The following is an 18330-nucleotide window of genomic DNA, read 5'->3' as shown; positions in this document are numbered from 1 at the left end:
GACGTCGGTGCTCCTTACTGTACTTGCCTTTAAATCAGAAGCCCACAAAGCCGTATCCGTTAGCGGCAGGCTAAGGTGACTGCTCCTGTGGTAATGTGAACACCTGTGCCCAGCCGTTCACACAGACTCTAGTAATGCTAACCCCCGAATTAGCCTGCTCCTGGGGAGGTTAATTTAAACTAAACCATGCCTATTAACAGAGGGTGTGCCTGACACTTATTAATTGGGCTGAAATTAAACGCACAGGGAGAGCCTTAGGTTTGGTAGAATATGTTTTGGCTCTATCCTGAAACTGCCAGAGTTGTAACAGAAGCACTTCTGCTTGCCAGTTAAGCACTATAATTATGCCTTCTGTCAGGATTACTGAGATAGTGCTGTGGCAGTTCATACATTATCATCTGAAGCAGGTTTAAAAGAAGGGTGTGGTCTGTTAAACTATAAGGTCCATTGGTACAGTTTCTGAAAAAAATTCATCGCCACATCTGCATCCATAAAACAGTATTTTTATATTTATTTATTTATTTTTACTGCCCTTGATCTTGTCATTTCCAGTATTTAGCTTTCTGTGTAACACTTGCTGGTTGTACTTTCCTCTTCATAGGATTCTTTAGGAGCTCACTTTCTCTTGGCTTTTCTTTCTTTTTTTTTTTTCTTCCTGTGCAGCCCTTGTTGGGCCTGGTATATGCCTGCCATATAATCCCAGGCTAGCTTTGAACTCATGACAGTCCCTCTGTTTATATTCCAAGTGTAGGAATTGTAGGCTCAAACTACCTACCATGGCTAGCTTCACTTTCTTGACCTAGAAAGAACCGGGCTCAGATGTTAAAGTCCATAAATTCATAAGTGATCTTAGAAGCAGTAGGAATCTCCAGAGGAGGCAGCTAGGTAGAAGGTTCGATCTGGAGATGGTTCTCCAGCTCTTGAGCTTCCCAGTGGGGCACCGTGAGCATGTCCCCCAGGCTTGTTTGCCCACTCATTGGCGGGGTCTGATTGTCACATGTACCTCATAATATATTGTCCTTGCTCAGGTAACCAGATAGGCCCCACATTCGGTAAGGAGTGGCCTATGGATTTAATTTTGCTCACAATTCCAGGGATGTAATCCCACACAGCTGGGAAGGCATTACTGTAGTCCTAGCCCAGGTTATTACCCCGGACCCAGCCTTCACTATTTGGAGCAAATTAATATGTTTATTTAATTCATAAATAACTACTTCATTAGGCTGCTTGTGGAGATAAGGTTTAAACGTGGAAATTCTGTCACCACACAGAGCTCAGTATTGCAGATGTAGAAGAGAAGTCGGTAGTCAGGTCATGATTATTTTCCTGTCACAGCTGTGCTTTTGCCAAGCATTCAGAGAAGGGAAACACTACTTTTCCTGAGCGTTGTAGGGGACTCCATGGTAGACAGAGGATACTAAGGAAAGTAGGAGTCTCCAGAGGAGATTTTGGAGATTGGAGCATTGCGTTATAGTCCAGGTAAAAGATGAGTCATTCAAGACATTCATTATAGAATGAATCAACCAACTTGGTTGGAACAAAGGTCACTAGGTTAGAGAAATAGTTGAAAGGTTAAAGGGAGCCAGGCTAAAATAGGCATTTGACTCTTCTGCTAATGGTGGGGAAGTTCACCAAAAGCTATTATGTTTATTTTTAAATCTATTTTAAACTTACATAAAACATAAAAATTATCTAACATATTATATGTTATCTGATATATATTATAAACATTTTATATACTACATTATATACACATATATGTATATATACATATATACATATCTATATGTTCATATTCTAAGAACTACATTTACATTGAGGACTTTTTTTACCCCCCCCCCTTTTTTTTTTTTTTTGAGACAGGGTTTCTCTGTGTAACTTGGCTGTCCTGGACTTCCTTTGTAGACCAGGCTGGCCTCGAACTCACAGCGATCCGCCTGCCTCTGACATTGAGGGCTTTTAAGGAGGAGCTAGCTGCGTTTGGTGTGCTGTTTCAGGAAGAGCGCTTGGCTCCTTTAGAATGCAGAGCCAGACAGCAGATCAGTCTGTCACATGACCTGACGTGATTAAGACCATTTTGGCTGTGGTCATGTGCACGTTGTGTTCAAAGGTGATTATTTAGTAACTGGTCAGACATGAAGATAGAAATAATATACATGGGTAATAATAACCCACTGGAGCATATTGGACAGAGGCTTTTGAATGTACATCTTAGGAACGCTTACATTACAGGGGAGCGGAGGTGTTGTGAGGAATCGACCTGAATCATTCTCCTGCCAATGCACACTGGGTTTTGAAGAAGGGGTGTGCATTTTTAAAAAGTTGATTTGGTAGTTTCCTGCTGACAGGGCTTGTATTGAAGTACAAAAAGATAATTCTAATTTTACAACTTAGCCTCAGGTAAAATTTAAAAGTTGTATTTAATGTTAAGGAACTCCTTTTAAAAAAAAAAAAATATATATATATATATATATTCAAACTTAATTTAAAGGCGTAAAGAAACAATTTAAAAAGTTTAAGGAGTTAGAGGGATGGCTCAGTGGTTATGAGCACTGGCTGCGCCTCCAGAGGGCTCGAAGTTTCATTCTTAACACCCTCATGGTGACTCGCAGCTGTCTGTAACTCCAGTTCCAGGAGATGCAAGGTCGCTACACACATGTGGTGCTTGGACATCCACTGAGGCAAAATGTCCACACAAGTAAAATGTCCATAAAGTAAAAAATAAAAGTATTTTTAAAAGAAGTTGGGGTTTTGGCTAGTTTGAACCTTTCCAGTGTTAAAGTACATAGATTTTTTTCTTCCCTGCGTGAGGGTTCTTTTTAATTCCTCTTACAGATCTTCCTGATAGTGATGGGCAGCGTTGTACTTCTGAGCATGTTCTTCATCAGTGTTACTAGCCCTCTGCCTTCTGAGGTGCCACTGTCCCTCACAGGTTGCTACATCTCTGTCCACTGAAGTGGCTGCCACACTCAGAGCCCTGTCAGAAACTGGCTTGAGGAAATGTAAAGTGTCATCAGGATGTGCCCTGTGGTAGTGAAGAGCATCACACATACAGCTCAGGGAGGCTGCCAGTGAGCTCACAATGGGGTAACAATGTAAGCAGCCCTAAGTGTTCTGGGGTGGCAGGTGCAGCTTTTAACTTTTCTTTTACATATTGTTTCTTTTGGATAATTATGTTAAGATTCCTTAAGGTGGAGTTAGGTTTAGCCGTCACTTTAATCAGTTTGACAGACATTAAAGGAGACTCAAGAGATGAAATGCCATCATATGAACTGAGAAATTCAACCCATGACTTTGATGTCTATTTAAATAGTGGGTAAGAGAAATTAAAGGCATGATTGCAAGCTAGTTCAGGCATAGGGACAGTTGACAGGGAGTTTTCCTATGTGGTCGAAACTGAAAGAGTATTTCATTACTGGATTAGCTTGGGTTAGAGCAAGCTGAGAATGACTAATAGTATTCACAGTCTGCTAGTGGTAAGAAAGCAACCCGGCAAGCCTACGTTATGAATTGAGACTTGTAAGTTTAATTGGCATTCTAGAGTAAAGCTTAGTTGCTTTGCAGGTCCTGGTTTTTCTGAGATGCGGACCGCTAGCAGCCATCTTCGAGGGCAGATGGGAATGCAGTCAGGTGCGCAGTGCTCAGCCAGACACTGCCAGGGTCAGTTGCTACTGTGCAGATGGTGCCAATCTCAGGAGTCCATTTCCTACTTTACTGTCTCTTGGGCCTTGTCCTCCAATTGCTTGCCTTCCTGTCCTGCAGAGCAAGGCCTTAACATGTCCTCAGCAGGCAGGTGTACTTTCTCGATGCACGTTAAAGAAAGGACCTTGGCTTGCCCTGCTGTTTTCTGCGGGGCACATACGTGCAAGATACCTTGCAGAGTCCCGTCGTGTGACGGGAGTGAAGTGGAACTTATCGGCACCACTTGGTATTTTGAACATTGAAAACGGCTGCATTTCACTCTTCTTGGATTATATAGTTTAGTGGAGTTTTGTGAGACTTTAAAAAATTATAATTAACAGTTGATACTTGTTTTTTTTTTTTAAATTAACATTGGAGGTGTTTTAAACCATGTTACTCTAGCCTGTACACGGATGCAGTCAGAATTGTTACTCCCTGTGCGAGAGGCCGGCTTTGGGCCTTGTGCTTGCTGGCCCCACACTGTACACGGGAACTGTGTCTTGGGGCTGAGTCCTCAGGTATTTACATCTCCTTGGTCTGAGGAGCGAAGTGTTTAGAGTAAAGCCTTCTTAATGAGTTATGCTCTGAAGATGAGTGACACTGAGGTGATGGCATATTTTCAAGGTGACTTAGCACATAAGGAAATAATACCTCTTGCACACTCAATTTTGAAATGTATTGGTTCTTCCCCAAGCGACTTTGTTATTATTTCAGCCACATGCTAAGCACACTGGTGCTTATCTTTTTGGTAAAAGTTACTGCCTGAATATTTTCAAGTTCTGGAAAGTCAGTTGAAACAAAGTCCATACTAGGGCTTAACTTTTTATTCCATTAAAAAGATCTTTAGGAGGAAATCTGATTAAGAATTTTTATTTTATTTTGTGGAAAGAAATTTTCTTGTTCATTATCCTGTACTGGAGTTTTTTTCCCCCAACATAATATTTTTTATTGATTCTTTGGGAATTTCACATCATATACCTCTATAACATTTGCTTCCCAGCCCTTTTCTGTCCATCCCCACTCCTCCCCTCTGCCCTTGTGAAAAACAAAAGTCCAATTTGTGCTGTCTGTATATTCACCGGAGCATGCTTCAACTCTTAGTGGCCTGTCCCTTAAAGAGAGCTGGATCCGTCCCCACCCGCACCCCTGCTGGAAGCCAGGCTTTGTGGAGAGCCTACACTCCAGCATCCTATCCCAGCTTTTAAAAGCTCTCTTCCATGGCTTCCTGTTTAGGCTGTTACTATTTGAGGGTGGGGGATGTTGAGGTGGGGTTATTCCAAGTCTTTCTCAACTGTGTGTCTGAAGTCACCAGTATCATTGCCAAAGTAACACATTTGCTTTCCTCTTGTGGATAGATGCTAGGTTAGCATATGCAACTGAGCTATATCACCTGCACTCTTTACTTCCTCAAAACTACCCAGACTGGGCTTGAACTCTCTCTCTTGCTTCAGCCTCCAAGTAGCTAAGATCACAGCACGTATTTCCAGGCCTAGCATCCTCCCTCCCTCCCTTCCTCTCTCCATTCCCTTATTTACTCCATGTTTTTTATCAGTCACATGAGTATTTGATTGTAAGAGATACATGAGTATTCTAGCTTAATTAAAACTGTGATCATATAAATGACTGAGCAGTATAGTAATTTTTATAACTTTTCAAATTAATTTGAGTGATTTAATAAGACGTAGTAAAACTGACTAAACATGAAAAATTTAAAGTTTAATCCCTGAGTGCTTAGAAAAGAAAATTACATTCTTTTTTAGTTGATAAGACTTGTGTTGCCAGAAAGTTACTTTGTTCAATGCTTGCCTCTATATAATGACCTTTGTGAGTTTTAGAAAAATGAGTTTATAATATTTGGTTGTTGAAAATATATAGGAATTGAGGAAACATACAGGAATTGTAATGAAATAAAATTTTAGAGGATTCTACAATTATTTTTAATTTGGATTGGAGAATAACAAGGCTACCTAAGGGTGTGACAGTCTAGATGGACTTGAAAGATTTAATAGCTCATTGACAGGTTTATCCTACCTGGAAAGACAGACTGGGAGGAATCAAAGGTACATGACATATTTCAGTGACTGAGTTTGGAATTCAGGATATCAAAGTTGACAGGGAAAAGTCTGGAAACAGTATTTTTAGTTGAGAGCTTTTGATGAGTTACTAAGGAGGAGAAGACATTCTGTCAGCATTGGGGACTCTGAGCATATAGAATTTGAACTTAGTGCTGGATGGGTAGCTGGGGAATGTGGGGACAGAGGGACTGTTAGTGTCCTTCTGTCTTGGAGCATTAGGTACTACATAGGCGGGTATGCCACTGGTGAAGATGGAGTAACTGATGGAGTCCAGGCAGGGAGAGAAGCGGGGAGCGTGTGCTTGGAGTTGGTGATCAAATGCGGGCCAGTGTTGAGAGTAACCTGGTGGCTTGATTTCCAATATAAGTTACAATTAGATGTGAGGCATTGTGTGTGCGATCCTATCTTCCTTCCCAGAGTGGATTTTGGTTTTGGCTACATAATTTATTCTCTTATGATCTGGTTAATGGTGGTTGTTATTGTCAACTGTTGGATGAGTATTTTATACTTTGAATTGTGTTCCAAGAATGCTTAAGTCATGGGATTGGAAAAAACAAATGTAGATAGGTCTCCCAGCTGTCTAGATTTTGTGTGATTACAGGATACCATAGAATGTGACAAATGATGTGAGGCTCTTCAGCCTTGAGCCTAAAGTTACTTCCATTCAGAGTAATGTTTTATTATCTTGTTTCCCAGTGTCTTTAAAATTCTTTGTTGAATTATTTTGGACTTCTGTGATCAGTCAGTGCAAGGTCATATCTCTCAGAGATGCTCTCCAGAATTCCCAGGGACTCTTCTGCAGACACAGCCACAGTTTGCTCTAGCATATTTGGCTGAAAAAAAATTGCTAGAAAAGACTTTCAGGAAATTTTCCCTAAAAGCAACTTACAGATTAGTGACACAGAAAGCCTTTTAAGGAAGGTCTCTGCAGTCCTGGCGTATTTATAGTTTTGCATTCTGGCTTTGTTTTCGCATACCCCAGGCTAATCTGTAAGTAGCCTTGTGGTTGAAGCTGACCTTGTGCTGGGATCGCAGGCCTGGCCTGTGTCCTCACAGCTGGCTGAGAAGAAATTATTTTTGATAGACTTACTTTCTCTCTTTAGATCTCTATGATTTCTTTATTTTTATTTTTAATTAATTAATTAATTAATTTTGAGACAGGTAGCTTTGGCTGTCCTGGACTCGCTTTGTAGACCAAGCTGGTTTCGAACTCACAGTGATCCACCTGCCTCTGCCTCCTGAGTGCTGGGATTAAAGGTGTGCACCACTACTGCCCTGCTGATTTTTTTTAATTTTACATTTCCCTCTTTCCTCCTTCCAAACCTCCTATATACTCCTCTCTGTTCTCCTTCAAATCTTTGGCCTCTTTTGTCATTAGTTGTTATTGTATTCATATACGTACATGTATATACATATGTATTTCTAAATATATCCTTGGATGATAGGCCTATCTTAGATAGTTTGTCAAAGCAAAAGTCATGTCAGAATTGAACAAACAGGTTCACAGGTATTAATACTTGTTTTTCATTTCAGTTGTTTTAGTAGGAAATACTTACATGTCAAAGTTGGAGAGTTTCGTTTTCCTGTTATAAGTCTGTTATAAGCCTGTGCTGCCAGCTACTGACTTTAAAAGCTTCTGAGCTGTTGGCATTGTATGCAAACCAGTGGTTTTGAAAGACAGTATGGGAAGAAGTTGGTGAGAATGGAGCCTTGCAGGGAGTGTGCGGTTGTGTGCGTGTGGCGGTGTGCAGTCCTCCAGCAGATACCTCCGTGAGTGTTAGCAGGATGATCTGCAGCAGCATGTGCACCTACGAGAGAGCTGTGTCAAATAGACATTATCTCTTTCTGCAGAAAGCTAAGAAGTTCCTTCAAGAATTGTGATAATTCCGAAATTAAAACCAAACCCATACAATTATAATTTCTAACAATCGAGACCAGACATTACTGTTCAAAAGGTTGTATAGGGATCTATTTAGAAAAGCTATATAGGGGCTATTATTATTTCCTTTTCTACAATCAAACTTGTTTTCTTCTAGTCCAAGTGGTAAGAAGTTCAGAAGTAAACCACAGCTCGCAAGATACCTGGGAAATGCCGTTGACCTCAGCAGTTTTGATTTCAGAACTGGCAAGATGATGCCCAGTAAACTACAGAAGAACAAACAGAGACTGCGGAATGACCCTCTCAATCAGAACAAGGTTGGTAAATGTACTTAGGCATCGACTGGCACTTCGCACGCTCTCCCGCGTGATCTATGTTGTGACTGTGCCATGGAGATCTTGGTTGCCCAAGCGTCTCTCTCCACTAGAGCCTTTTACAATTTATAAGTGGGGTTTTATTTTTCTATATTTGGAAGTACTCGCACAGAGAAAGTTAAGTAACTGTGCATGTCAGTATTTCATTAGAATAGCTTTTTCTTTTGTCTAAAAAGAGGTAACTTTACCTCGTAGTGTATAATTGCATAGTAATTTTTAAGTTTAGAATTTGAGGAGGGGCAGTGTAACTTTGACTTTGATGTTGATGATACAACTTAACAGACAGAATTATTCTCATCCTCACAGTTTTTCACTAGCCCTTAATTTTCTTGAGCCTCTTGCCTGATTAATCTATAGCAATATAAGTAAGTCACATTTCACTATGTTAATTTAACTTGATTAAAGCTTTAGAATCTTTACCAAACCAAACGAAAACAAAACAAAGCTGCATTCTTCCAAGGACACCTGGAATGTGTGAACACAGAAAGCGCATTGAGTTGCCTGCTTCCTCTGAGTAGGTTACCACCATAGTGCTGAGTCAGGAGCTGAGGTAGAAGTCACCACTGCAGATGTCTATGACAATGATTTTAATGCCTTTGTTATCAGTTGTTACAAGTTTTTCATTCCTATAAATTTTAGGAGTCTGTGTTTGTGTGGTACTATCACCACATCAATCTTGTGAAAACAGAGTGAAAAGTAGAGGCATTTCTTAGGTTTTGACTGATGGGACCCTCCAGACCCTCAGGGTCCAGCATTCATTCAGGAGGCAGCTGCGCTTGGTGAATTTGGCTGTGCTGGGTCTTAGCTGATACAGTAATAGACAACTTCCTTAGCTGCTGTAGAACCATGTAATAAAACTTCTCATATAGCATAGCATTGTTATGAAAACGTGGGAATTAACATAAAAACACTTAGCAAAATGTTTGCCCATGCTATTTATTCTGTCTCTCTCCCTCTCCTTGTCCCTGTCCCCTTCCCCCGTCCACCAGTCTACGCTGCTGAGCATTGTGTCCAGTGTAGGATGCCTTCTGGTCAAGTGCTTTTTCTCCTTCTCTTCATCCCTGCCCCAGACCCGCACGCACACACGCCTACATATAAATGTGTATATATGACAATTAAAGTTTTCTAAAACTGCTACTTTAAAACACTAAGCACAGTGCTACTGTTATAATAATGATGGAAGTGTTACGCCAGCATATTTGGTATAAAGCTGGTTTATTATGGGAAAGGGGGAGGCAGGAGAGGAGGGCATCTATGACAGACAGAGACAGAGGTACAGAGAGACGGAGAGAAACTGAGAGACAATAAGAGAGAGCTAGGGAGGTTTGCCAGCTCCTCTTATCAGGCACACACCTGGTGGCTATGGCAGATGATGACGTCAGAATTGCTAGGACCATGAAAGGCAGGTTAGTGGGACTGCCTGTAGGCGCTAACAGCCGCCTGCATACCCTACAGAAGGACTTAAATATTTATGAAATGAAGAGAATGCTTTTACATTACCCTGTTGTTCCCAGAATCACAGTTTAGCCTCATTTAATGTAATTTGAAGCTTTACTTCCTGACAGTTACGGTTCATTAAAAGCCAAACACTAATGCGTCTCTAGTTTGTGTGCATCTTTCTGCTCTAGCTGCTCTGGACCACTCATCACCCTGCAGCATGGCATGCGCTTTCAAGATCTGCTTGCTTCTGTGCTGTTTGCTCTGCTTGGAATGTGCTTCCCCCTCCCCCTCCATCTGGTGACATCCTCTGCTGAGGCTCAGCTCCACTGCCTGCATAGCTGGGAATCCTGTCCCTCCTTCCTTAAGGATCGCTGGGTTTTGCCTGTGTGTTTGTGGCTGTGCTTCAGCTAGACTGTGCGCTCCTTGAGAGCAGGCCTCTCTTCCTTTTGTTTTTTGTTTTGTATAGTTGCCCAAAACCTTGCACATAGGAGCCTATTAAATAAATACTACTTTCCTGTCTACCTGATTCTACAAGTCGATAGTGGTAACGCGTTCGTTTAATAAAGTCATACAACACACGTTTGGAAGTGCCTTTCATTTCTGTTGTTTTCTGACAGTCCGTATGTAGTTTTGCTGCTTGGTCTTACCTTGACCTGATTTTTGTTTTAGGTAAGTAGCTACAATGTGGAGTTGTTGCAATTTTAAAAGTAGGCTCCCTTTAGAAGTAACACTATCGTCACAAACAGAAAAAAATATTTGTCATGTACTTAGCTGATGTTGTTTTTCATGATAGTATTGTATAAAGAAAGCTGGGAAATGCCAAGTGTCTGGCAGAAATTTCTAAATGTAGCAAGCTTGTCCAAAGTTTTAAAAAAAAAAAAAAAAAAGTAAAGTTTTAACAAGTAAGGGTTTAATCAGGAGCGGCCAGCTGTAACTTGATCTTGATATGTGTCTTCTGTATCATTGCTAATGAGTGCTCTTTTCGTGTGTAATGGAAAAGACTCCTTTGGATATGTTTGTAGAGTGGCTTTTGATTACCTTCCAGTAGGTCGTAGGGTGGTGTGGGCATCGGTTTGGATTAACATGCACTGCAGTTTTTCTGCTTGTTTCTGCTTTTTTTCAAATTTAGTCTTAATCTAACCCCCCAAATTGACTGCCCTCTTGATTTCCTTACACTTTATTGATTATTCTTGCCACTGCTATAATTATTTGTAGTCACCCTTATCCATCTCTCAAGGTGATAGAATAGAATTGAAATACCAAGTAGGTTACTGAAGGTCTCACTAGGGTCAGTGGGGACAGGTGGCTCAGAATACCAAGAAAGTAGGTAATAGTATAGCTAGCTAGGCTGTGGTGAAGTCCGAGCAGTTTTATTACAGTGGAACATTATGGGATGGGATTCTGGTAGCTATAGCGACACATATGGCTTATATGTTTGTGTATGCCTGGTGCCTACCCTGATGCTCAACTCTAGAATGAAAAGGCAAAACCTTAACGTCAAATGCAGATATATTTCAAGATTTCAGAGTTAGGGTTTGACGTTTTAAGGGGGCAGTAGAGACAAGGTGGTAGTAATTTTGGGTGGGTGCTGCCAAGTCTGAAGATCTGAGTTCCATTCCCAGGACCCATGTAAAGGTAGAGAAAGAGGGGATATGCATGCACTTGAACCATGCGCACGCAAGCATGAACGCGCGCGCGCACGCACACACACTCACACTCACACTCACACACGCCTGCATGCAGGGTGGGAAGAAAAAGAACAAATACAAAAAATTAAAAGAAAAACCATTTTTAAAATTTAACTGGAGATATTCTAGGATGAGCTACCTTAGGTTGTGAATTCAAAGCATATTTAGGGAATGTAGGAAGCTTGCTTCTATTAAAAATGATACATTAAACTGAATTCCTAATTTAAATGCCCTGTCAGCCTGGAAGTAGGCAGGTTAGTTGGGCTGTTTTAATCCAGAAAAACAATGGGCCTAAATAATGCTGTGAGATGAGGTATGGAAAGAGGCGAATCAAGAGAAATTAGTAGATTTAGGTGCCTGCTGGTCACAGGGAAAGAGAATTGATGCTTTCTAAAGTTGTGGCTTTGGCACTGCTGTAGTTTGGATAGTTTATCCCCTAGAGGTTCTTGTCTGGAGACTCGGCCCACAGTACTGTGGCTTTGGATGGCGTGGCCCAGTGGAAAGTGATTAAGTCACAGGGTCCCACGTTTGTGGAGCCTGTAGTTTTTTTTCATAGGCATTCCTACAGTAGTGGCTTGTTCTAAGATCAAGCTTAGGCCTTCCCTGTTTTCTAGCTTCTCTGAATTGCTAGCTAAGTAAGCCCTTTTAAAGTTGTTCTAGCCCAGGGTATTTTTGCTAAGCAACAAAAATTGAGTAAGTCAGTCACGTGTGTGTGTGTGTGTGTGTGTGTGTGTGTGTGTGTGTGTGTGTGTGTGTGTGGTTGTGCACTGGTGACCAGGGAAGAATCTGTGGGGTTAGGGAGAAGCTGATGGAGTTAAGGCAGTTGTGTCTCTTAAGTTCCCAAAAGAGGATCCTGTGGACTCTCATGGGTTCATCAGTTGGGGATCCCCACCCTAGTGTAGGACACGAAGGAAAGTCACATGTAGGACCCTGTGACTTAATTACTTCCCCCTGGGCCACCACATCCAAAGCCATAGTGCAGTACAGATGAGATGAATAAAAATTCCTGTGGAAAACTGAAAAGAAAGAATCGAGAAAATGCAGTTTTACAGAAGTATAGAAAATGTTTTTCCTAATGCTATGGAGAAATCGGCAGGTATAAGCCTGATGATCTGAGTCTAATTTCTGTAACTTCATAAAGATGAAAGGAGAGAACTGAGTTGTCTTCTGTCTTTCACTCATGTGCCCTGACACAAGCACCCCTCCCCCCAAGAGCTTGGGGTGTAGCTCAGTGATAGAATGAACCTAGCAATCGTTTCTTTTTATTTGTCAACTGGATCAGACACTCTTTTCCATGACAATAGTTTTGGTACAGATCTTACAGATTACATTTAATTATATTATTTTCCTTTAGTACTTTTAAGTTCAAGATTGAAATTAAGACAACTCAGGCTAGAGCTGAACAATGTAGGGCCAAATGTGTAATGACATTTTGCCTGTAATTAGCTTATTGGACTGGATTTTTAAAGTCTGGGCAAGCATGATTCTAAATGTGAGAATACCGAGGAGGAAGTCCCAGGAGATTGCATTTGAAGGGGATGGTAAGGTAATTCATAGATTAAAACACTAAGTGCCATGCAATGAGCTAAGTGATGCACAGGTGAGTGGGTGATATTTTAGGTTGAATGATGCTGAGAGCTGGTTTCTCCGTTGGTAATGTTTAGACTGAGTTCTTAATGACAGGTGGCCCTTCCTCAAAAACTTGAGAGAAAAGCATTCTATGCAGAAGAAAGCCAGTGCAAAGTCTTAAGGAAAGATGTGCTCAGTATGTGAGGCCAAGAAGCCCAGGGGGTTAGAGCTGAGGATAAAGAAGTTGACGAGCCTACTCCTGGCAGATACCAGCACAGGGGATGGATGTGCAGAGTAATGTTTTAAGGTCCTTGCAGGAAGTCCCAGGCTGGGTGTGGTTACACGCGGAGAGCATACTGTAGAGGAGTAAAGAGCAGAAGTAGAGCCAGGGTCTGAGTTGGAAGCTGTTAAGACTGTTGTACAGACAGGTGATGGCGACTTAGGTAGGGTTTATTTAATGAGTAAAAGAAAATAGGAGGTACCAAAGGGAACTGGTCAGTGTGTATTGTCCAAAGAATTTATGGTTTTCTGTTATGAACAGAAATATCCTCAACACATGGATAAAGGTATTTATTCTAATGAATGAAGTTGTTATTAGTAGCATTCCATCTAGAAGGCTAATTCAAGACATGTGCTTAGAAATTTGGGTAGATTAATATTGTTAAAATAATAATTAAAAACCCCCAAATTGTAAGCTTGCTGATGAGAGCAGTTTGTTCACTATAGTGTTAGGTTCATCCAACTTTTGGGGAACCACATGTATCCCCTGTGGCAGAAACCTGAGAGCGCCTGGACTTAGCTCACACTGACAGTGGAGGCAGATTTGAGGACATGGTTATGTGTGTCATCGCACTCACATGATCTTGGAATCTCATTTCTGCTAATTATTTTCTTAAATTTTATAGGTCCTCAAGTGTTAGCCCAATTTTGTACCTAGAATCAGGTCATTGTGTCGTACAGAAAGCATTTGTGTTGTGTGTGTGGCTGCTTCCACAGTTCACCCAAGGATGCACGCACACACCAGACAGCAGCTTACAGTTACTGGAGCTGGAGTTACAGGTGTTGTAAACTATCTGACCTGGGTGCTGGGAACGGAACTTGGGTCTTGCAAGAGCAGTAATCACTCTTAATTGCTGTGCCATCTCTGCATCCCTGTTTTGTGTGGTGCATGTGTGTGTTAGTGTGCATGTGTGCCTGCCTACCTGACTGCATACATGAGTTTATGGGCACCACATGTATGCAAGAGCCCAGAGAGGTCAGAAGAGAGCATTGAATTGCCTCGAACTGGAGTTACAAGTGTTTGTGAGTCATCATATGGATGCTGGGAACTGAGCCTGGGTTTTGTAAAAGTAATGAGTGCTCTTAGCCACAGAGCCATCTTTACAGACCCTGTCAGGAGGCAGAGGCAGGCGGTGATGTTCAAGGTTAGCCTGGTCTATTTCAAAGCGAGTTCAGGACAGCCAAGGCGGCACACAGAAACCCTGTCTTGAAAAACAAACACAAATAAACAGAAACAAACACAAACAAAAACAAAACCTCCATCTATGATGGATTACTAGACAATTTGCATTGTTTGTGTTTGATTTTGTGGCATTTGAAATTGCTACTCCTGATTTCACTCAGGCACAGCCAAGATACAGGTGTTCTCCTGGGAAACCTTAAAAGGTTGCATTTTTACATTTTGATAGCATGCTCAGTATTGTGTTAATGAAAAAAAAAAAGGCTGCTGTTTATTCAGAATTTATTTGCCAAGACAATTATAAGCTATTTTGCTGATTGTTCCTCACCTCCCTGCCTTCCAGAATGTGAGCTCTAAGGCAGGGATTGTCTTAAATGATGTTTTCAGCTCCTGGTTAGTACCTAGTAGATAGTAGACACACAGCCTTTAGTCAGTAACTGGCTAAAAACTGCAGTAGTGTCACTATCACACACCATTTTCTTCCATCTCTGTAAGAGTCTTGTGCAGTAATTGTCCTCATTAACCTATAAGGAAATTTACCTTAGTGATACTGAGTCTGCTTCCCAGTTGGACTATAAATATCTCTGGAGCATATTGTATATTCAAAGCTACAGAATTAAAATGGTACACGAGTGATGCTTTACAGTGTCAGTTGTACATGAACAGTTGGGGTAAGTAGAACAAAAGTCCTTACTCTGTAATGTGAATTTCTAATGTGAAAAGTTACCAATTTGAAAGTAAACCTCTATGCTTTGGTTATGGAACCTGTACACTGTTGAACTGTCTTTCATAGAGCTTTTCTCAAAACTTAACTGACAAGGCTGGAGATAGTTCCAGGCTTAAGAGAAGCTCCTGCTCTTGTAGAGGACAGGGTTTGTTTCCTAACACCTCCAAGGTGCCTCCCAACCACTTGCGACTGCGGGACCAGGAGACATGATACTCTCTTTAGGCCTTCTGCAGGCCTTCTGCTCATGTGATGTGTACATGTACATGCAGGCCAACCCACCCATACACGCACAATGAAAGATAAAAATCTGCTGGGGTTGGAGAATAGCTCCAGGTTTCGAGCACTGACTGCTCTTCCAGAGGTCCTGAGTTCAATTTGCAGCAACCATGTGGTGGCTCATAACCATCTAAATCGAGATCTGGTACATGTAGACAGGATACTTTCTACATAATAAATAAATCTAATTAAAAAGAAAAGATAAAAATCCGTGTAAGGAAGGTGATACTTAGAGTCTAAGTCACTATGCTATAGGATACATAAATTGTACATGCCATCTATCTGTAAGACTTGTGGTGTTTGATGTCAAACCCAGGCCTTTATATATGCGGTGCCAGCACTTGGACAATGAGTCACATCCTGACTCTCCACCGAGCATGGAAAGGACCCATTCCGGCACACTTTACCGTTTCATTAACTGTGTATGCTTTCCTTCGGGAGATTATGGAGATAGCTGTGATTCCTCCCCCCCCCCCCCCATTTCCCTTTATCACTAAAATTTCGTTTTAGAGACAAACCTACATTTCCTCTGCAGTAGTACTAAATACTGGTATTAAATAGTGTGTTTTCAATAAAGGAACAGTTGGAAATACAGGATTGAGAAAATAAAGTTCTGTGCTTTGAACAAAATCTAGGGAACTTTATGTAACTGTCTACTGATTATTAAGGCTTTTTTGGATGGTTTTCTGTGATATTTTAACACAATCTCTTTTAAAAGCAGTTCAGAGTCTGAGTCACATAAATGAACTCATCCTGCCCGTTCATGTGACTACGACATTTCAGTGCCACCTCATCTGTAAAAGAGGGAACAAGAATAAAATTGATGTTAGCAACCAGTAATACTTATTTAAGAACATGAAGCTATTTAAAAATTCTTTCAGCCAGGCATGGTTGTTTATGCCTATAATCCAGTTACTTGGAGGGTGAGATAGGAGGGATCATTTGAGTTTAGGCAGTAATATAGCAGGAACCTATTTCAAAAACAAGATGAAGAAAATACCCCGCCCCTTGCTCTTGAGCTGAAATTAAGTATGTTTAGTAGTAATGTTAACATTTTAGTATACCATTTTGGGCAAATCAGTATTTAAAAAAAAAAAAAACAATTGTGAGCTTTATATGGTCACACAAAGTTGAAAAAAACCCCTAACTATTAATATGGATAAAGTACTGTTTATTAATATTAACAGTGATTAAATATCAGTAAAGTTTTTCAAGTCTGAAATTGGAAATAACTTTGGAAATGAATTTTTTATTCTAAAGGAGCATATGAAATGTAGGCTGCTGACGTGCTTGCTCACAGATGAAGGGTTGGTAGCGCTATAGTAGGCTGTCACAGCGTGACTAAGCATACCTGCTGACCGTTGCTTTGTAATAATCTACAGTAAGTAAAATACAAACTGATGGCAGCGCTGTAGTGTAGAGAGCTGCATGTATTTTCAGAATTCTGACAGTGTAGGGATGTAAACCACTGGCAGATGCCGGCTTGTGAAATGCACTTCCATCACTCTTGTTCTAGAGCCGGTGTGGGTCACTGGAGTGTTCCATGATATTGAGACCCCCTTGTCCTATCCCCTCCCTCGTCACCTTTACTGTGTGGACTTAACTCTTACGTCACAGGCATCTGTGGAAGGTCTTTGAAGAAAGTAAAAGAAAGTGTGCTTATTTAACAGGACATAGTTTTAGAATTTTAAAGTTTATGAGCTTATTCTAGGTCTGGGCTGGTTTACAATATTGCAGTGTATTTGTTGGTTTAGTTTGTAATGTAAAGGAACTTCACTTTTTCATACTTAAAAAGAGGATTTTGATTTTAGGAGCAGCTCTAATTGTGCTTTCTGCCAAGGTGATTGTCTTTAATGCCCTAGCTTGTGGCAGAGTGCCAGTGGCTTAGGAAAACTCAGGTAATGGGTGAATCAAATGACTCTGGCAGTCCCTAGGGGACAGTGGTAACGCTGTTGGCTGTTGTGTGAGCTCTGGGAAGCCAGTCATCCTACTCTGCATATCGCCCATGAAAATGCTGCAGGATGCAGTCAACTGTCAAGTCTGTTAACTAGCTGAACAAAGTGTTAGAAGAGGCTTGAGTGAAATACAGAGAAGAAGGATGAAATACATTTTTTAATATCTCTTACTCTGTGCAGCTGTCCCTTAAGAGATGGCTCAGCGGTTAAGAGCACTGGCTGCTCTTCCAGAGTTCCTGAGTTCAATTCTCAGCAACCACATAGTGGCTCACAACAATCTATACTGGGATCTGATGCTGCATGCAGATACTGTGTGTACATAAATACATCTTAAGAAAAATAAAGAATTAGGCTAGGACTCTCTCAAGATGGAATGGAATGAACTATCTCACTAGACAGTGGAACCTAACAATGTCTTGAATATTTTAGCAAACCTCTAATTTTTCTTTATTGATCCAAGAGCGTAAATTTATACAGAAACACCAACCTTAGCGTTTTTACAATAGTAATTCCTTATGTTCCATACTTCCAGTCCTTGTGGATTTATGATTCATAGTGAAGAATCCACTGGGTCCTTTGTAGTGTGAGTCTCAGGCTTGAATATGCTTGCTTATGTAGACATTTGTAGTCGCTTCTATGCCTACTGATGCCATACTTGTTTCTGTATTAGCAAAGCATATTGTTCTTTTTTTTTTTTTTCAAGTTATTTTGGAGACAGGATTTCTCTATGTAGCCTTGGCTATCCTGGACTGAATTTGTTTGTTTGTTTTGTGAATTTTCAAGACATGGTTTTGCTATATTGCCTTGACTGTCCTGTAATCAGTTTGTAGAGGAGGCTGGCCTTGAAGTCACAGAGATCCTCCTACCTCTGCCTCCTGAGTGCTGGGATTAAAGGCTGTGCCACAGCTCTTTATTAAAGAACATAAATGTTAACCAAGCAAGATATTGTTTAGTGGCACAATAATTCTATGATATACTTAATGGCAGCAGTTGTCCTTCTCAAGAATCGGGTTAGGATTCTTTATGACTGAACCTTGAGCCTGGGTTGGATGACTTCATTTAGGGCCTCAGATGTTTTAAATGTTGGAAGCCAGACATGTTTGATTCCTTGTAGCCATCATAGTGTAACTGGGGGAATTTTAAAGCATGTACTCCCGTAGTACCCGTAGTACCTTTAATTCCAGTGCTAGGGAGCAGCCAGGAGGAT

General features: G+C 40.9%; 1 protein-coding gene across 1 annotated transcript in view; it reads left to right on the top strand.

Moving 5' to 3' along the window:
- Window positions 1-18330, top strand: part of MBD2 (methyl-CpG binding domain protein 2) — a 58520-nt gene that overhangs the window by 4435 nt on the left and 35755 nt on the right. Inside the window, exon 2 of the mRNA XM_084780681.1 lies at window positions 7793-7952. Within this exon, the coding sequence (XP_084636807.1) occupies window positions 7793-7952 (160 nt within the window). The remainder of the gene's footprint in view (window positions 1-7792; window positions 7953-18330) is intronic.

The sequence above is a fragment of the Acomys minous genome, assembly GCF_964271855.1.
Source record: "Acomys minous genome assembly, chromosome: 4".
Lineage (NCBI taxonomy): Eukaryota > Metazoa > Chordata > Mammalia > Rodentia > Muridae > Acomys > Acomys minous.
Note: the sequence above shows the minus strand (reverse complement) of the source record. Positions and strands in the feature narration are given on the sequence as shown.